The sequence below is a fragment of the Ranitomeya variabilis genome, chromosome 5, assembly GCF_051348905.1.
Source record: "Ranitomeya variabilis isolate aRanVar5 chromosome 5, aRanVar5.hap1, whole genome shotgun sequence".
In the NCBI taxonomy this organism is placed as follows: domain Eukaryota; kingdom Metazoa; phylum Chordata; class Amphibia; order Anura; family Dendrobatidae; genus Ranitomeya; species Ranitomeya variabilis.
The window spans coordinates 314,337,730-314,357,779 of NC_135236.1; the positions used below are offsets into that span (position 1 = coordinate 314,337,730).

Here is a 20,050-nt window from a genome sequence, read left to right on the forward strand (position 1 = left end):
TACGCAGCATCAAACACGCAGCGTTTCCTGAACGTGGAAACATACCCTAACAGTTGCGTTTCACAGTACCAGCAAAGCCTAAAAGATTTCAGTAATCTGCAACTGCAGCATGTCACTTATTTTAGCATTTTTTTCAGAGTTTTTGCACCATTTTTTCACCCATAGGAAACGATGGGTAAGTGCAAAAATGCTGAAAAAACACACCAGAAAAGCAGGTTTCAGGTTTTGCTGCATTTTTGGTAGAAAAACCTTAAGGAAGTTGCATCATATATTTTCTGGGGGGCATTAAACTTTAGCACAGACAAGACATAAAAAATGCAGCTAAAAACTGCAGCACAGAAACGCGGTAAAACCTACTTTTTTGCAGTCCCTTTTATTATGTTGTAGAATAACTGTGATTTGCAGGTCTGGGGTGTCAGTGAGCCAAACTCCTCTACTCAGACTTCTCTATTTCTCCACATTACAACTCCTTTATAAACAGCCAATATTTAGCAGTTACTAAATTTACTTTAGTAAAATACTAACATCTTACACTGATAGAACATAAATATCATATAATTCCCATTTCTAAAACTTTTGGAAACTCACGTTAAAATTAATAACTACAATTACTGGACAACCCCTTCTTAACAGCTAGTGTAGTTTCCAAAATGGGGTCACTTGTGGGGGTTTCTGCTATTTTAGCATGTCAGAGGCTCTTCACATGTGACAAGGCATCTGCAATCTAGTCCAGCCAGAATTGCACTCCTGAATTCAATTGGCACTCCTTCCCTGCCGAGCCCTGCTGTGCACCCAAACAGTAGCATTCCCCACACATGGGATATTGGCGTACTCAGAAGACAATTGCACAATAAATTGTATAGACAATTTTCTCCTATTACCCTTGCGAAAAGGAAAAATGTGAGGCTAAAACAACATTTTTGTTGGAAAAATGTATTTTTGCATTTTCACAGCTCAACGTTATAACATTCTGTGAAGAACCTGGGAGATCAAGGTGCCTACCACACTTCTAGAAAAGTTACTTTAGGAGTGTACTGTAGTTTCCAAAATGGGGTCACTTGTTTTGAGTTTCTTTTGTTTAGGCACATCAAAGGTTTTGCAAACGCAACATGACAATCCGCTATCTATTCAATATAAGTTTGTGTTCCAAAAGTCAAATGGTGCTCCTTCCCGTCCAAGCCATACCATGCGCCAAAACAGCCCTTTTCCACCACATATGGGGCACACTCAGGAGAAACTGCTCAACAAATTGTATGGTCCATTGAGAAAAGCTCTTACACTTTTGAAATTTTCATTTTTTCCTTGCACATTTCTTTACTAGAATATGTTTTCCAAAGTTGTTACCTGATAAAGTGACACCGGTGAGAACTAGAGAAGAGCGAATTTGCTCGGGTTCCCTCTTATTCGGCAAGCCATAGCGCTTACCAAATAAGCTGCAGAGGGAACCCGGCTTCCTGGATCGCACTGGCCGATCAGCTGAGCCTGTTTGTTGGGCTCTCCATGTATGTGTCATGACTGTGACACAGTCACGACACATGCAGCTGCGGCGCTGATCAGCTGATTGGCCAGCGTGATCCAGGAAGCCAGGTTCCCTCTGCAGCTTACCAAATAAGAGGGAACCCGAGCAAATTTGCTCATCTCTAGTCAGAACTCAAAAATTGGTCTGGTGAGGAAGGTGAAAACAGGCTTGGTGGTGACAGAGTTAAAACTGGAGTCTGTACATTGCTAACAATTGCAACTCCACAAATTTAACTCCACAGGCTTGGTGGTTTCCTGTGGTTTTTATGTGATCCACTTGGGGCTTTCTATATTTGAATCTTGTGTCTTATTAAATGGTTTGGTAATGCCTGTTCCAGATGTGTTTTATTACCAGCTTAAAAGAAATGTTCTCGCTAAATTTTGGTTTCCATATGGATATCAATTATTTGTGTACAGTCAAGTCGCCCATTTTGAATTGTACTACACTAACAAACCACAGGTGTTAAAGGAGAGTTGTAAACTCTAGACTCCTTTACATCTGCTCTTCCCTGCTGTATGAGTCAATGCTGCCTGTTCTTTGTACTCATAGCCTAATGGACAACCACTAAATAAGCAAGTCTCTTAGGCCAAATTGAAGTATAAGATGAGCAATTGATTTCTGGTTATTTTAGGACTGCAATAAACAGGGATATTTTGATTTTTAGTGGCTAGGCAATGAAAAAACAAAAGAGGTGCCAGAAATACTGTCTTAGGCACTTCCTGATATTTACGGTACCAGAAAAAATGGTATTGGAGATATCAGTGTCCGTGTGTGCAATACTTGCGGCACACGTGTGGGAACCGTGTGCTGCATCAGTACCACACGTAGCAGTGCCAAGGAAGCAGTTAGCACTGTTCCCCGGCGCCAGGTGCTGAAGACCGCTCACATCATTCTCCCTTGCTCTGCCGGCGATCAACGCGAGCAGTAGAGAATGAGGAGTTATATTCAACTGATAATAACGAGATCAGGTGGCGAATGATGGGACTGTTACTCCCTTTTGTAGCGGTACAACAAGGCACTCGTACAATCATGGGAGTTAGGTGCTCAGGAAGGGCATCCAGCCCAAAACAATCCAAACAATAGAAAAACTTGGCACTCAAAAAGAACTTTAGCGTGGAAAGTTATTTATTCAATGTGCATCCATAGACACAAAAGTTGAACGTTTTCGGTCCACATCCGGACCTTCATCAGAACAATTATACTGGATCCGAAGAGGAATCCTGAGTGTGTCCGCACACATGGAGGGTGACAGAAGTCACGTGGTGAGTTGCGCTGGGACTATTACTCCCATCAGTCTACACCTGCTGCCGCTAATAACAGTGAGAGACGGTGCAAACTGATGGGAGTATTCATCAGCCACCGCCTGCACTATATATAAATAAAAAATCTGGCGTGGGTCCCCCTGTATTTTTGATAACCAGCCACTCAAAACTGACAGCTGGGGGCTGCAAGGTTAGTTATCAAGAATAGAGGAGTCCCCAAACTTTTTTTTTTTTAAATTTATCTGGGGGCAGATGTTTTTAGCCAGGGGGCTCCTATAACCATGGTCCCTCTCTAGGCTATTAATATCTGCCCTCAGTCACTGGCTTTCCCACTCTGGCGGAGAAAATTGCGCGGGAGCCCACACCAATTTTTCCCGGGATTTAACCCTTTAATTTAATAGCTAGAGACCCAAAATTTTACACAGAGACACCTGTTACATTAGTAAAGTGGAATATGTAATAAAACAAGGGATATGAGATGGTTTGGAAAGAAAAAACATTATATTTCAGCTCACCCGCATAACAGAATTTTCCATAGTCCAAGTATAGTCCGAGCACGGAAAGCGTCTCTGTCCAACGCTGCAGTTTGTGAGCAAAAGAGAAGAAAAAAATCCAGCTCCAGGAGTAAAATTAACAGAAATTTTATTCGAACATCTTTAAAAATTGGAAAGCTGCTTAAAAAAAATAAGGGATATGAAAAGGTTTACAGTATGTAAACCATGTCTCATATCATGTCGGGTTTGTGAAGGAGATAGCAAAAGCCGGCAATTGAATTACCGGCTTTTCTGCTATCTAGCGCTATATGAAATATAAATATATTCTATGTGTACACATTTATTCTACCTATTCTATTCTATTCTGTCAGTGTGATTTTACTGTACACCGCACTGAATTACCGGCTTTTCTAGAGAAGACCGCTGGGTATTTCTCGCAAGTCACACGCATGGTCCGTGTGTAATCCGTAATTTTCTTGCCCCCATAGACTTCCATTGGTGGATTTTTTGCGCAATACGCTGACAAACGCAGCATGCTGCGATTTTCTACGGCCGTACAAGACCGTATAATACGGATCCGTAAAATATGGCAGATAGGAGCTGGCCCATAGAGAATCATTGTACTGTATGCAATCCGTATTATCTGCGCCTCTCATACGTCCGTAAAACACGCTAGTGTGATGCCGGCCTTAGAGTGTAATAAATTAAGTACAACCTTACTGCATGTGTAGGAATTAAATGGGCAATTCATGTAAATATTTTCACCAGAAACGTGGCGTAAAACACTTTAAAACCAGCCGATTTTTGTGCAACCCAGAGTTGTGCAAAAATGTTGCTACTTTTGCTGTTTTCATGCTAGTTTAATGCAGATCCGCCAAGATAGGTGGAGATGTGGCTGGTCAGGGCGTAGCTACCACCATGCATCCAATTCAGCAATAATAGTGCTGTCCTTTTGTACACCAAATAAATTCCTAAATACATTTAAATCAGCAAATCACAATTGTTTTGTCTAGAGAAGTAATCATTGTAGAATTAAAATGGCCATAACCTTGTTACACTAACATAAACCTGCCCTAGAATGGACAGATGCCTGTGAGCATGTGTAGCAGGAAGCTCCGCTGCCGTGACAAGGAGACAGTGGCGTATCTGGTGGGGGGGCAGCCGGGCCGCCTAATGTGGTGGTCTGCAGTGTCTCCCCCGGCGGCTGCATTCTGCCGCCCCTGGTCTGGGAGTCAGCTGTTCTCTGTGCCGACTGTCAAGCTGAAAGCAAAGTAACCCCCAAATCAGACTGTGAATTGCTCAGAAAAATTGTGAGAACACATGAGCTACAGCTGAGACTCTAAAGGCCTTAGCATTTTAAATGTTCAACTTCAAAACAATACAATAACAAAAAGACTGAACAAGCATGGCATGTTTGAAAGGGTTGGCAGGAGAAAGCCTCTTATTTCCAAAAACAACATGGCAACACACTAAAGTTGTACCAGAACAAGCCAAAAGACAATACAGCATACCAGCACAGACACCACATACCAACTGACAACCATTGTGGTGGAATTATGATTTGGCTTGTCCTGCAACCACATTGGTCACCGAGTAGACGATGAAGTCTTCCATCAGAGGACAATAAAACATTCACTCCTTATCTGCGAACTGTTCCAATATTTATGGACACAACTGTTTATCACTCGCACATAATGACAGTTCTGTGCTGTGTTGTGTATAAATATGTGATTCCTCAGATGTTGTATTATTCTATGCCTGATGAAGAGGCCTGAGTAGTCTCTAAAGCTTTGTTACCATCTTTTCAGTTAGCCATTAAAAGGTATCAACCACTGAGGACTCTCAATTCTAAATATGATTCCAAAGAACAAAGAATTCTATAGTCAAGTGTGATGTCTATCCAAAAGCTAAAGCTTGGCTGAAACTAGTTCATGCAGTTGGACTAGGATCCCAAGCACACCAATCTACATCAGAATGGCTGAAAAACAAAAGAGCCAAGGAGTTGTGATGATACAGTCAAATACCAGACCTCAATATAATTTAAATGCTGTGGCGAGACTTTCATAGAGTGGTGCATATGTGAATGCACATAAACCTCAAAGAAATTAAGAAACATTGTAAAGAAAAATTCTTCCTAAACAATGTAAGAGACTGATAATTTTGTGCAGAAAACGCTTACGTTGTTATTTTTGCTAAAGGTGGTTCTACAAACAAACGTTGATTCATTGGGTGTACTTCATTCTCACACACTGCTTCTGCATTTTGCCTAGTCTCTGTTAAAACATGGTGCAATATAATTTGTTGCGTCCTGTTGGTCATCTAAAGTTGTATTTAGCTTAAATGTTTTTTTCTATGTTCTGATACATAAAACCATAGAATTCAAAGATGGTGTACTTAGTTTTACTAATTTCTGAATATAGGTAAACACTACAGTTATCTTTCTCTAGCTTCATAATTGAGATGTAACCTTTCATTGCAATTCTGCTGTCCCGAGTGGCAGGCTCTAGGTTTTTGTGGGCACCGGGCGAAAGAGTCTCAGTGGGCCTCTTTAACACATAACATGATTCATGACCCAGAGATACAGCAAAGAAATATAGGTATAGCACAATGCCAAATATTTCACTTACTTCTTACATTACATGAGTGATATCTATTGTAAATTCTACAAAAGCTCAGGAACCGGACAGTACAGTCCTCCATACAGTGTTATGAGCACCACATTGTGTTCCATACAGAATAATGGACCACATATAATGCTCCATACAGAATAATGAGCTCTATATATTGCTCACTACAGTATTATGGGCACCACATAGTGCTCCATGCAGAATGAGCCCAAAATACTGCTACATACAGTATTATGGACACCACATAGTGCTCCATACAGAATGAGCTCCATATGGTATTATGGGCACCACTTAGTGGACAGATGCAGAATAATGCCGTCCATATACTGCTCCATACAGTATTATGGTCACCACATAGTGCTCCATACAGAATAATGAGCTCCATATATTGCTCCATACAGTATTATGGGAATCACATAGTGCTCCATACAGAATAAAGAGCCCCATATATTGCTTCAAACAGAATAATGGACCCCATATATTGCTCCATACAGTACAATGAGCACCATATATTTCTCCATGCAGTATAATGAGCCCCACATAATTCTCCATCCAGTATAATGGACTCCATATATAGCTCCATACAGAATGAGCCCCATTTATTGCTCCATACAGAATAATAAGCCCCATATATTGCTCCATACAGTATGAGCCCCACATATTTCTCCATTCAGTATAATGGACCCAATATATTGCTCCGTACAGAATAATGGACCGCATATAATGCTCCATACACAATAATGAGCCCCATATATTGCTGCATACAGTACAATGAGCCCCATATATTGCTCCACACAGTAAAAGGAACACCATATATTGCTCCATACAGTATAATGAGCCCCATATATTGCTCCATACAGTATAATGGACCCAATATATTGCTCTGTACAGTAGAATGAACACCATATATTGCTCCATACAGTATAATGAGCCCCATATATTGCTCCATACAGAATAATGGACCCCATATAATGCTCCATACACAATTAGCCCCATATATTGCTGCATACAGCATAATGAGCCCCATATATTGCTCCACACAGTAAAAGGAACACTATATTGCTCCATACAGTATAATGAGCCCCATATAATGCTCCATACGGTATAATGGACCCAATATATTGCTCCGTACAGTAAAATGAACACCATATATTGCTCCATACAGTATAGTGAGCCCCATATATTATAATAATAATAATAATTTTTATTTATATAGCGCCAACATATTCCGCAGCGCTTACAACTTATAGAGGGGACTTGTACAGAAAATAGACAATACAGCATAACAGAAATCACAGTTCAAAATAGATACCAGGAGGAATGAGGGCCCTGCTCGCAAGCTTACAAACTATGAGGAAAAGGGGAGACATGAGAGGTGGATATATTGCTCCATACAGAATAATGAACCCCATATAATACTCCACACAGTAAAATGAACACCATATATTGCTCCTACAGCATAATGAGCCCCGTATATTTCTCCATACAGAATAAAGGGCCCCATATATTGCTCCATATAGAATAATGAGCCCCATATATTGCTCCATACAGTATAATGGACCCCATGTAATGCTCCATACAGTATGAGCCCTATATAATGTTCCATATAGTATAATGAGCCCCATATATTGCCACATGCATAATGGGCCCCATATAATACTCCATACAGTATATGACAGGACACATATAATGCTCCATACAGTATATGATGGGCCCCATATAATGCTCCATACAGTATAAGACAGGCCCCATAATACTGCGCCATACAGTATATGATAGGCCCGATATATTGCTCCATATATAATGGGCCCCATATAATGCTCTATACATAATGAGCCTCCTATATTGATCCATACAGAATATGGTGGGCCCCATATAATGCTCCATACAGTATATGATGGGCCCCATATAATGCTTCATGCAGAATGGGCCCCATGTAATGTTCCATACAGTATATCATGGGCCCCATATATTGCTCCATATATAATGGGCCCCATATATATATTGCTCCATATATAATGTGCCCCATATAATGCTCATTACAGTATATGATGGGCCCATATAATGCTCCATGAAGAATGGATCCCATATAATGCTCCATACGCTATATGATGGCCCCCATATAATGCTCCATATATAATGGGCCCAATGTAGTGCTCGATATATAATAGGCCCTATATATTGCTCCATATACAATGGGCCTCATATAATGCTCCATACAGTATATGATGGGCCCATATAATGCTCCATGCAGAATGGGCCCCATATAATGCTCCAGTATATGATGAACACTATATATTGCTCCATATATAATGGGTCCCTTATAATACTCCATATAGCATATGATGGGTCCCATACAATGCGCCATGCATAATGGGCCCCATATAATGCTCCAGTATATGATGGGCCCGTATATTGCTCCAAACATTTAAAAAAAACACCTCCCCTCGCTGGCTGCTGCTCTGCTTCAAACTCCTCAGCTTTGCCGTCATCTGGCTCTGCACCGTGACTGTGCAGAGCAGAGAGTGCTCTACAGTAATGTTATCGTGCCCTCTGACCTGAAACGTCACAGTCAGGAGACGCGAAAGACACCGCAGCAGAGCAAAAGGGAGAAGTAAGTATTGCAATTACCGGGGCCTTGAGCAAGTGGGGGGGGGGGGCACTCATGAGCGCTGGCACCAGGCCCCCATAGTGAGCCAGTGTCCCCGATGGCGATTGGGCCCCCGCCTGCTCAAGGCCCAGGTACTTGCCCTGGAGCACCAGGTGCTCACGCTGGCCCTGCCGAGTGGGTCACGTCCTCCTCAGAGATCTGAGGTTAGAAGATCACTAGGTATTGTGAATCCCATATCTTCTATTTAGCCTGTGTGTTTGTGTTTCATATTACATGGATTTAGCTGTCCTTTGGTGCTGAAGAGGTCAACAACCCTTTCTATGATGGTTAGAAACTTGCAGCTCCAGCTCACAGCTGTTCCTGACCTGGTCACTTCTTCTCTCTAGAAAATCTGGCCAGACCTCTTCTACTTCCTAGCTCCTTGGAGTCGTTGTGCTGAGTTGGAGATCATTGTTGCTGCTGGAGATTGTTGTATTCTGTTTATTGGGTGTATGCTTTCCTCATTGTCCTATTCCCATTTGGTTTGTACATTTTTACCCTTCCCTATATACCTCTGTAGCTTTGGCGAGTGTTTTGTATGTTAATTGCTTTTCGTTATCCCTGTTTATCTAATATGTTTATACACTAGAAGTTCTGTCCCAGGCCTCCTATGGGATGGGGAAGAGGACATCTTATGGTATACTAGATGGTGGCCCGATTCTAACGCATCGGGTATTCTAGAATATGTATGTATGTACAGTGGGGCAAAAAAGTATTTAGTCAGTCAGCAATAGTGCAAGTTCCACCACTTAAAAAGATGAGAGGCGTCTGTAATTTACATCATAGGTAGACCTCAACTATGGGAGACAAACTGAGAAAAAAAAATCCAGAAAATCACATTGTCTGTTTTTCTATCATTTTATTTGCATATTATGGTGGAAAATAAGTATTTGGTCAGAAACAAAATTTCATCTCAATACTTTGTAATATATCCTTTGTTGGCAATGACAGAGGTCAAACGTTTTCTGTAAGTCTTCACAAGGTTGCCACACACTGTTGTTGGTATGTTGGCCCATTCCTCCATGCAGATCTCCTCTACAGCAGTGATGTTTTTGGCTTTTCGCTTGGCAACACGGACTTTCAACTCCCTCCAAAGGTTTTCTATAGGGTTGAGATCTGGAGACTGGCTAGGCCACTCCAGGACCTTGAAATGCTTCTTACGAAGCCACTCCTTCGTTGCCCTGGCGGTGTGCTTTGGATCATTGTCATGTTGAAAGACCCAGCCACGTTTCATCTTCAATGCCCTTGCTGATGGAAGGAGGTTTGCACTCAAAATCTCACGATACATGGCCCCATTCATTCTTTCATGTACCCGGATCAGTCGTCCTGGCCCCTTTGCAGAGAAACAGCCCCAAAGCATGATGTTTCCACCACCATGCTTTACAGTAGGCATGGTGTTTGATGGATGCAACTCAGTATTCTTTTTCCTCCAAACACGACAAGTTGTGTTTCTACCAAACAGTTCCAGTTTGGTTTCATCAGACCATAGGACATTCTCACAAAACTCTTCTGGTTCATCCAAATGCTCTCTAGCAAACTTCAGACGGGCCCGGACATGTACTGGCTTAAGCAGTGGGACACGTCTGGCACTGCAGGATCTGAGTCCATGTTGGCGTAGTGTATTACTTATGGTAGGCCTTGTTACATTGGTCCCAGCTCTCTGCAGTTCATTCACTAGGTCCCCCCGCGTGGTTCTGGGATTTTTGCTCACCGTTCTTGTGATCATTCTGACCCCACAGGGGGGGATTTTGCGTAGAGCCCCAGATCGAGGGAGATTATCAGTGGTCTTGAATGTCTTCCATTTTCTAATTATTGCTCCCACTGTTGATTTCTTCACTCCAAGCTGGTTGGCTATTGCAGATTCAGTCTTCCCAGCCTGGTGCAGGGCTACAATTTTGTTTCTGGTGTCCTTTGACAGCTCTTTGGTCTTCACCATAGTGGAGTTTGGAGTCACACTGTTTGAGGGTGTGCACAGGTGTCTTTTTATACTGATAACAAGTTTAAACAGGTGACATTACTACAGGTAATGAGTGGAGGAAAGAGGAGACTCTTAAAGAAGAAGTTACAGGTCTGTGAGAGCCAGAAATCTTGATTGTTTGTTTCTGACCAAATACTTATTTTCCACCATAATATGCAAATAAAATGATAAAAAAACAGACAATGTGATTTTCTGGATTTTTTTTTCTCAGTTTGTCTTCCATAGTTGAGGTCTACCTATGATGTAAATTACAGACGCCTCTCATCTTTTTAACTGGTGGAACTTGCACTATTGCTGACTGACTAAATACTTTTTTGCCCCACTGTATGTATATAGCAGCCACATAGTATATAGCACAGGCCACTATATATATATATATATATATATATATATATATATATATATATATATATATATATATATATATATATATATATATATATATATATATATATATAATGGAGAGGTCTGGAATTTTTATCATAGGTGCACTTCAACAGTGAGAGACAGAATCTAAAAATAATAACCAGAAAACCACATTGTATGATTCATTAATTTGCATTTTGATTGCTGTTGATGGTTATAGGAAGTGATTGATTGCAGTTATTTACTCCAAAGGGTGTGCAACCTAATATTAAGTTGAGGGTGGCAACAATTTTGTCCTGCCCATTTCTGGATTTTTGTGAGAAATTATGCCCAGTTTGCCTTTGTTTCTGTATTTTTTGTGTTGTTCCAATACGCTCACAGGAAATAAATATGTGTATAACAAAACATTTAACTGCAATAATTTTCTGGGAGAAAGACTTCATTTTCTGGAACAATTTCAAGGGTGCCAACATTTTCAGCCATGAATGAATATATATATATATATATATATATATATATATATATATATATATATATATATATATATATATATATATATATATATATATATATATATATATATATATTACAGAGAACACTATTATTTAATAAAAAAATGAACAAAACTTTATTTTTTTATTTCTTTCAGAAAAGATTCCCTTTCAGATCTACAATGACACCCATACTGGTTTTATTTCTTAAAAATATCACATACATAAATTGTCCTAGATGACCACTGATCTTGTATGTCCGCCCATAATCCTGCAATGAGCATCATTCTTCTATATGATAACATTACATGTGGAAACTTCTACTTCCTATCACCATGAATCAGAGTTTCAGTTGCAGAATAATTTTCTGAAGTCACAAAGCCAGAATCCCACTCCAGAGGTAGCAGCTAAAACAAAGGTTTGACATTAATTATTTCTAACAATGGTTTACCAAACCTATGACTTCCTTAGAGACAAAGGGTTAATAATTCACCAGTGTGACTAAATAATGCTCTATTTTGTCATTGCTTGCATTAGAAAGGGACCTGTTACCCATATATCATGTGGAACTGCCACAATGTGAACAGATTGATTTATTATGGCCCCAACCATCTCTGATGTATGACATGTATATCCTAATCCCTGCAAATGATAATCTCCAGCTATCCTCAGCCCGGCTGGATCTGTAGCAGTACGTAGAAATCGCATGCGTGATTAAAAAAAGAGAAAAAAAATGATTTGATGAGGCAATGTCAGTAACGACGGCAGGAAGAGATTTTGCTGTGTCTCACTTCCTAGTGGCAGGGCTATATCTTCTTTGCTGCACTTCCACAGTAGAGAGGTGCTGGTTCTGCCTGCTGTGGTTATATATGGATGGAAACAAAAGGTTGACATTTAAATGGATCCTGACAGCTGCATGTCAAGGAAAAACATACTTCAGAAGCCACTGGTTAGCGAGCTACATGGGAAACTAGTAAAAAACAGGGTGGTCCTAGGTGACATCTCCCCGCCCACTGCCAATAACTGACAACAGCAGACCCCCATGATCCGCTTGACCTACTAATCTCCTAGTGGCTTTTAATGTATGGTTTTCTGTGAAACGCCACATTGTTTCAGAATCAAACATACGGTACCTTACATAACTGAAATCATGCAGCCAGCGTCTGATACATACTGCCCTGGACCAGGCAGAATGTATCCGCTGTCAGGTTCCCTTTAAATACATAATATCTATACATAAGTGTGAACCTAGGAGAAAAGCAACATACTATAATGCTCTTTTCTACCAGACAATGCGACTGCCACCATTTACATTTTTTTTCATAAATCAATACATGAAAATGGATATAATCTGTCTACACTGAATACAGATTTTCCTATTACTGAGACAAGAGAGTACAGTTACTGCTCATAATGTCTATGGAGAGGAGCTAGAGGCAGATACACTCTGCTGCATGTTTTCCTGAAGGAACTCTTAGTTCTCCATGGAACTTTATGCGCACCAACTGCCATCTCCTATCTCAGTAATGTGAAAATCTTAATTCACTGAAACCATGAATTGAGATTTCTAAGAATGGATGAACAATCCAGGAGGATAAATACCGTAAGTGGATTTCTTTAATTAGATAGATTACAACGTTTATTTTTGTGTATTATTGTTTATGAAAAAAGAAAACAGTTATTGTTTACATATATTGGTAAATCCATGTGGTCTGCCAAGTATAATATAATGCATAGGAATAAGGATCAGAATACACATCCACACAGAGCACAGGGAGCCCCATATGAGCGCTGTGTGAATTTGAATTACATTCTTGTCATGTATTTGCTCTGGGCAATAGCCTTAAAGTGGTTTTCCCATCTCATATAAGCTATAACGAGGACCTGCATCTATCACGAAAACAGGGCCCCATCCTGTGGAGATCACATAAATGTGCACGATGGGAATACCCGTTAAACACAGGGGCTGTCACTCCAACCTTAACTAGCTTCTACCCTCAGAAACCTTGGGGAAGCGACCAAAACTTCTGCGCTTTGACACCATTCAGTGTGTTCGTCGCCCACGGATTAAACAGCTTCATATCCAACTTGTTTCCCCATAGAGGATATATGAGGGGGCAGACAATTTGTTCCCATATAACTCAAATTTCTGGCAGAAATCTAAGAGTATGGCCAAATGTAGTCTGTATACAGGAGGTCACAGCTGTTTACTCCTATCTTGGTGAGGTCTCACAGTATAATCATCTTCATAAAGTGGTACACTGTGTAAAAGCCATTCCTCTAAATTATAAAATGACTGGTGGACACCAGCGTAGCAGATCTGACTAGTCACATAACATCAGAGTGGAGGATACACCTCTGCAAGTCTAAGGATTACTGCCAATCAGGAGCCTGGAAAAGTGAGAGTCTGTATACGGCCATCGTAGGGGAGACATCTTCACCTGCCATGAACCCTGTGGGCAGATCTCCCCCTGCACTCCCCAGTCTGGGAGCAACAAATGGTAGGAGATATCTATGTGGGTGTATGTGTATACATATATATATATATATATATATATATATATATATATATATGAATGAGTAAATATATACGTGTGTGCGCGTATAAATTTATATGCGTTTGCATATATGTGTACATATCTGGATGTGTATATATATGTGTGTGTGTGTGTGAATATATGTGACTATTTATGTGTGACTATATATGTGTATATATGCGCATGAATATATGTGTGTGAATATATGTCTAGTTTTTGATTGTGACAATACATCAGCTGCCCCCATGCCCAGACAGCAGTGGTCCCACTTGCTGAGAGGGTGCAGACACACAGTGAGGGCAGCAGACGTGTGGAGGATGGGGGTCGTGCTGCTGTCTCCTGTGGGGTCCCCTGGGCTTTTGTCCTCCGCAGACCTGTCCATTCAGCAGCTTGTCTGTCATTGTGTCTCCCTGCGGACACCATAACTGGCACTGGCTGCTTTCCTCGCAGAGGCCCAGCCTGGCATCCAGCAGCGGCCCGCACAGACCCGAGCTGCTGCAGAACCTCTTGCCCCATACCAACAGCAGCCAGCTGTGTCTCCTCTGACAGGTGTCACCATGCCGTGGCCAGCCTGCTCACTCACCCTCATTCACCAGCTTGTAGCTCTGGGATTTCCTGCTCCTTCTCCTCTCAGAAAACTCCATTCTCCGCCAGTAGTGTGAAGAAGGCAGTGACAGTGAGAAGGACGAGGCACAGGGAGAGATCAGACAGATTAGGACGGTGACAAGGAAGGGAGGGAGGGAGGAAGAAGGAGGAAATGAGCGCGGGTGTGTGTGCCAGCAGCACAGGGCACAGCTCTGCCAGCGGGACTTCCAACTGGTGGGAGAAGGGAAAGTTTGTCCAGGCTTCCAATAGGAATGCAGGCGAGACTGTGGAGAAATCATACGCCGAGCCGTGGGACTTCCCAGCAGACGCCGAGCATCCTCCTGAGCAGCCCTGCGGATCACACGAGGAGCCCCGGAGGACTGGAGCAGACAGGCCCGCGCTCTCTTCTGTTTTGCTTTCTCCTTTTTTTCTTTTAGGGTCAATGATAAACAGGGGAGAGAATGACTGAGCGACGGAGGAGGGAGCCTGACACCTGCCGGTCACAAGGAGTATTACAGCAGGGTGGAATGAAGAGACGTAGTGCGTGACGTCATCAGCTCAGTGCTAGGTAGAAGCGACACCTCAGAAAGAGGCGGGAATGAGGAATAAGAGGCGCATGCGCAGCTAGCGGTCATTCTTCGGCTTTGTCACCAGAGCTGTGGCTGTGACTTGGCGGCTGCGTTGGTGCAATAATCCTGCTCACAGGGCACATGTCTATGGGCCTGGCTACACTGACTAATGAAAGGCGCACGTTTATCATACCTCCCAACTTTTGAAGATGGGAAAGAGGGACAAAGTCAGCTGCACGCAACCGCAAATTTTAGGCCATGCCTCTGACCACACCCATTCATAACTAGTCACACCCATATCCACGTCCCAACCACACCCATTTAGCACTGCTGATCACACTGTTTCATAAAGAATAATTATAAACAAAAAATATGGCCACACAGTGCTCCATACTGTATAATGGCCACACATGATGCTCAATACTGTATAATGGCCACACAGTGCTCCATACTGTATAATGGCCCCCACAATGCTCCATACTGTATAATGGCCACACATGATGCTCCATACTGTATAATGGCCACACATAATGCTCCATACTGTATAATGGCCACACATGATGCTCCACACTGTATAATGGCCACACATGATGCTCCATACTGTATAATGGCCACACATGATGCTCCATACTGTATAATGGCCACACATGATGCTCCATACTGTATGATGACCACACATGATGCTCCATACTGTATAATGGCCACACATGATGCTCCATACTGTATAATGGCCCCACATGATGCTCCATACTGTATAATGACCACACATGATGCTCCACACTGTATAATGGCCACACAGTGCTCTATACTGTATAATGGCCACACATGATGCTCCATACTGTATAATGGCCCCCACAATGCTCCATACTGTATAATGGCCACACATGATGCTCCATACTGTATAATGACCACACATGATGCTCCATACTGTATAATGACCACACATGATGCTCCATACTGTATAATGGCCACACAGTGCACTATACTGTATAATGGCCACACATGATGCTCCATACTGTATAATGGCCCCACATGATGCTCAATACTGTATAGTGACCACACCTGATGCTCCATACTGTATAATGACGGCACATGATGCTCCATACTGTATAATGGCCATACATGATGCTCCATACTGTATAATAGCCCCACATGATGCTCCATACTGTATAATGACCGCACATGATGCTCCATACTGCATATTGGCTGCACATGATGCTCCATACTGTATAATGACCGCACATGATGCTCCATACTGTATATTGGCCGCACATGATGCTCCATTTTGTATAATGACCGCACATGGTGCTCCATACTGTATATTGGTTGCACATGATGCTCCATACTGTATAATGACCGCACATGATGCTCCATACTGTATATTGGCCGCACATGATACTTCATACCGTATAATGGCCACACATAGCTACTCCTACACACGCGGCTGCGCTCCGTACACTTTGCACACACTGCTCCGCTCCGTACACACGGCTCCGCTCTATACACCTCATATACACATGGCTCCGCTCCGTATACCTCGTACACATTCAGCTCCGCTCCATACACCTTGTACACATTCAGCTCCTCTCCATACACCTCGTACACATTTAGCTCCGCTCCATACATCTCATGCACACACGGCTCCACTCCATACACCTCGTACACACGGCTCCGCTCCATACACCTCATACACACATGGTTCCGCTCCATAAACCTCATACACACACGGCTCCGCTCTGTACACCTCGTACACACACGGCTCCGCTCCATACACCTCATACACACACGGCTCCGCTCCATACACCTCGTACATACACGGCTCCGCTCCATTCACCTCATACACACACGGCTCCGCTCCATACACCTCATACACAGACATGGCTCTGCTACATCCACACTGTACACCTCCTGACCCCACACAAGGCAGCTTACTTACCTCATCCAGCAGCACCATGTGGCAAGTTGGCAACCAGCACAGCCGAGTCCTGCAATCCACGGAGGTCCCGATCATGTGACCCCTGACTCCTCCCCTCCTGTGACCTCATCACAGATCCTGTGCGCACAGAGCAGGCAGCCAATATGTGGTGTAAGGCTCTGCGGCTTACAGGGATGACCGGCTGATACGTACTGCACTGCATACGGAAGGGTAAGGGGCATGGCTTAACACAAGGGGGCTTGTCGGCTGCTTCTCCTGCTGTCTGCGGGAAGCAGAGCGTCCCGTGCGGGAGTGCGGGGCAAAGGCTCAAAACCGGGACAGTCCCGCACAATGAGGGACAGTTGGGAGCTATGCGTTTATGACGGTACCTGTCTACCGACTGAGTACCAGTGAACTTGGAGCCATCTCTTATGGCGGAGGTGGCTGTGAAGTGGCGGGTTTATAATGTGTGACGAACTTGTGGCAGGTTCAGCACCGAGTGACGTGTTGACTCCCATTGTTGGTAATGACACAACCTGTTTTTATCAGGACACGGTATTGGTGGGTGTCATGTCACATTTTCATAATATTGGACAAGTCATGGACCTGTCCTGTGTGCTGCAGATTGCTGGACACACTGCTTTGTTCACATTTACGTTAGGGAATTTGATGCATTTTAGGAACTGACGGACTTTGAGCATGACAACTGTTGCCAGTGTGTACATAAAATTTTATTGGGAATACCTCTCAATAATAACAGTATTTTTTTCTAAAACTAAGCTCAAAATGCGCTGTTCCAAATTATGCACAACAGATGCCTTTAACAGGTAACACATACATGCAACAGGTTCTGCCTCCAGGCCAGAAGGGGGAGCTCTGATCCAGTTTGTGGGTGGCTCCCCTATATATATTCTGGCTGGAGGAAGAGTTAGGCCCCTTTCACACATCAGGTTTTTGCCGTCAGTAGCAATCCGTCGAATTTTGAAAAAAACAAAACGGATCAGGCAACTGATGACGCTGGATCCGTTTTTTTTCTCATAGACTTGTATTTGCGACGGATGGCCTCACGTTTCATCCGTCGTTCGCTGGATTCGTCAAAAATTGTTTGGGTGCCGGAGACAACGGGCAAAGTAACGTTTTTTGTGTACGTCGAAAAAACGGACAGAGACAGATCGGTCGCCATCCGTCGTTTGCTAGAATGGAAGCCTATCGCACTGGATCCATGAAATGACGGAACCCGGCGACGGATTCTGTTTTTTAACTGAGCATGCTCTGTTATGGACTGGTAATTTAGGAGCGACATGCGACTAGCTCTGAGCAGGTGGTAACTATACAGACCGCAGTTTCTGATCTTAACACAACACTAGCAGTAGCCGTGGGATGTTCCTGTCACTCCCTGGACACCTCGTCACAGCCGGAGAACTAGCTACCCCTAAAGGTAGAAATAGGAAAGCTATCTTGCCTCAGAGAAAATCCCCAAAGGATAGGACAGCCCCCCACAAATAATGACTGTGAGAGGAGAAGGAAATTACATACGTAGTATGAAACAAGATTTAGCAAAGGAGGCCACTTCTAGCTTGATAGATAGTACAGGAAAGAACACTGTGCGGTCAGTAATAAAAACTAGAAAAAGTCCACCGCAGAGATATGCAAAAATCTCCACACCTGACTAAAGGTGTGGAGGGCAAAATCTGCAGCCCAGAGCTTCCAGCTTAGCTGAATAGATCCATACTGATAAGCTGGACAAATGAGCAAAACATAGAATGTGCTGAACAATAAAGTCCACAACAAGTGGACTGCAAAAGCACAAGCAAGGACTTATCTTTGCTGAACTGGACAGAGTGTCAGGGAAATCCAAAAGAGCAGTGACTCCAAGCAGGAACAATTGGCAACTGGCATTGATTGAGGGATAAGGCCAGACTAAAATAGCCGAGCCAGAAAGACAGAAAGACGATCAGTGGAAGCAGCTGCTGATGCTAAATCCAAGAAGCAGCTATACCACTCAAAACCACAGGAGGGAGCCCAAGAGCAGAATTCACAAAAGTGCTACTTACAACCACCAGAGGGAGCCCAAGAGAGGAATTCACAACAGTACCCCCCCCCCCTTGAGGAGGGGTCACCGAACCCTCACCAGAGCCCCCAGGCCGATCAGGACGAGCCAAGTGAAAAGCACGAACCAAATCGGCAGCATGGACATCGGAGGCAACCACCCAAGAATTATCCTCCTGGCCATAACCCTTCCACTTGACAAGATACTGAAGCCTCCGCCTCGAAAAACGAGAATCCAAAATTTTCTCAACCATATATTCCAACTCCCCCTCAACCAACACCGGGGCAGGAGGATCAACAGAGGGAACAACGGGTACCACATATCTCCGCAACAAAGATCTATGGAAAACATTGTGGATGGCAAAAGAGGCTGGAAGGGCCAAACGAAAAGACACTGGATTGATAATCTCAGAAATCTTATAAGGACCAATAAACCGAGGCTTGAACTTAGGGGAAGAAACCTTCATAGGAACATGACGAGAAGATAACCAGACTAAATCCCCCACACGAAGCCGAGGACCAACACACCGACGGCGGTTAGCAAAACGCTGAGCCTTTTCCTGAGACAACATCAAATTGTCTACCACATGAGTCCAAATCTGCTGTAACCTGTCCATCACAGAATCTACACCAGGACAATCAAAAGGCTCAACCTGCCCTGAAGAAAAACGAGGATGGAAACCAAAATTACAAAAGAAAGGCGAAACCAAAGTAGCCGAACTGGCCCGATTATTAAGGGCAAACTCGGCCAACGGCACGAAAGCCACCCAATCATCCTGATCAGCAGACACAAAGCATCTCAAATAGGTTTCCAAGGTTTGATTAATTTGCTCAGTTTGGCCATTTGTCTGAGGATGGAACGCCGAAGAAAAAGACAAATTAATGCCCATCCTAGCACAAAAGGCCCACCAAAACATAGAAGCAAACTGGGAACCTCTGTCAGACACAATATTTTCCGGAATGCCATGCAAACGAACCACATGCTGAAAAAACAATGGAACAAAATCA

General features: G+C 43.0%; 2 protein-coding genes across 5 annotated transcripts in view; one reads left to right on the forward strand and one right to left on the reverse strand.

The window, feature by feature from the left end:
* The window catches only part of BEND7 (BEN domain containing 7), a 148,262-nt gene extending 133,281 nt beyond the window's left edge, over positions 1–14,981 (reverse strand). The window contains exon 1 of one of the 3 annotated variants that reach the window (XM_077264614.1): positions 14,508–14,956. Coding sequence is in view for 2 of the 3 variants with exons in the window: in XM_077264615.1 (XP_077120730.1) it covers positions 14,508–14,808 (301 nt within the window). In the remaining variant the exon portion in view is untranslated. Of the gene's footprint in view, positions 1–14,507 lie in introns of all 3 variants that reach the window. The other 2 variants (XM_077264615.1, XM_077264613.1) reach the window with 2 other exon arrangements.
* PRPF18 (pre-mRNA processing factor 18) overlaps positions 13,866–20,050 on the forward strand; it is a 65,108-nt gene continuing 58,923 nt past the window's right edge. The window contains exon 1 of one of the 2 annotated variants that reach the window (XM_077264620.1): positions 13,866–13,888. In XM_077264620.1, coding sequence (XP_077120735.1) covers positions 13,886–13,888 — 3 coding nt within the window. In that variant the 5' untranslated portion in view covers positions 13,866–13,885. The remainder of the gene's footprint in view (positions 13,889–20,050) is intronic. The other variant, XM_077264619.1, reaches the window with a different exon arrangement.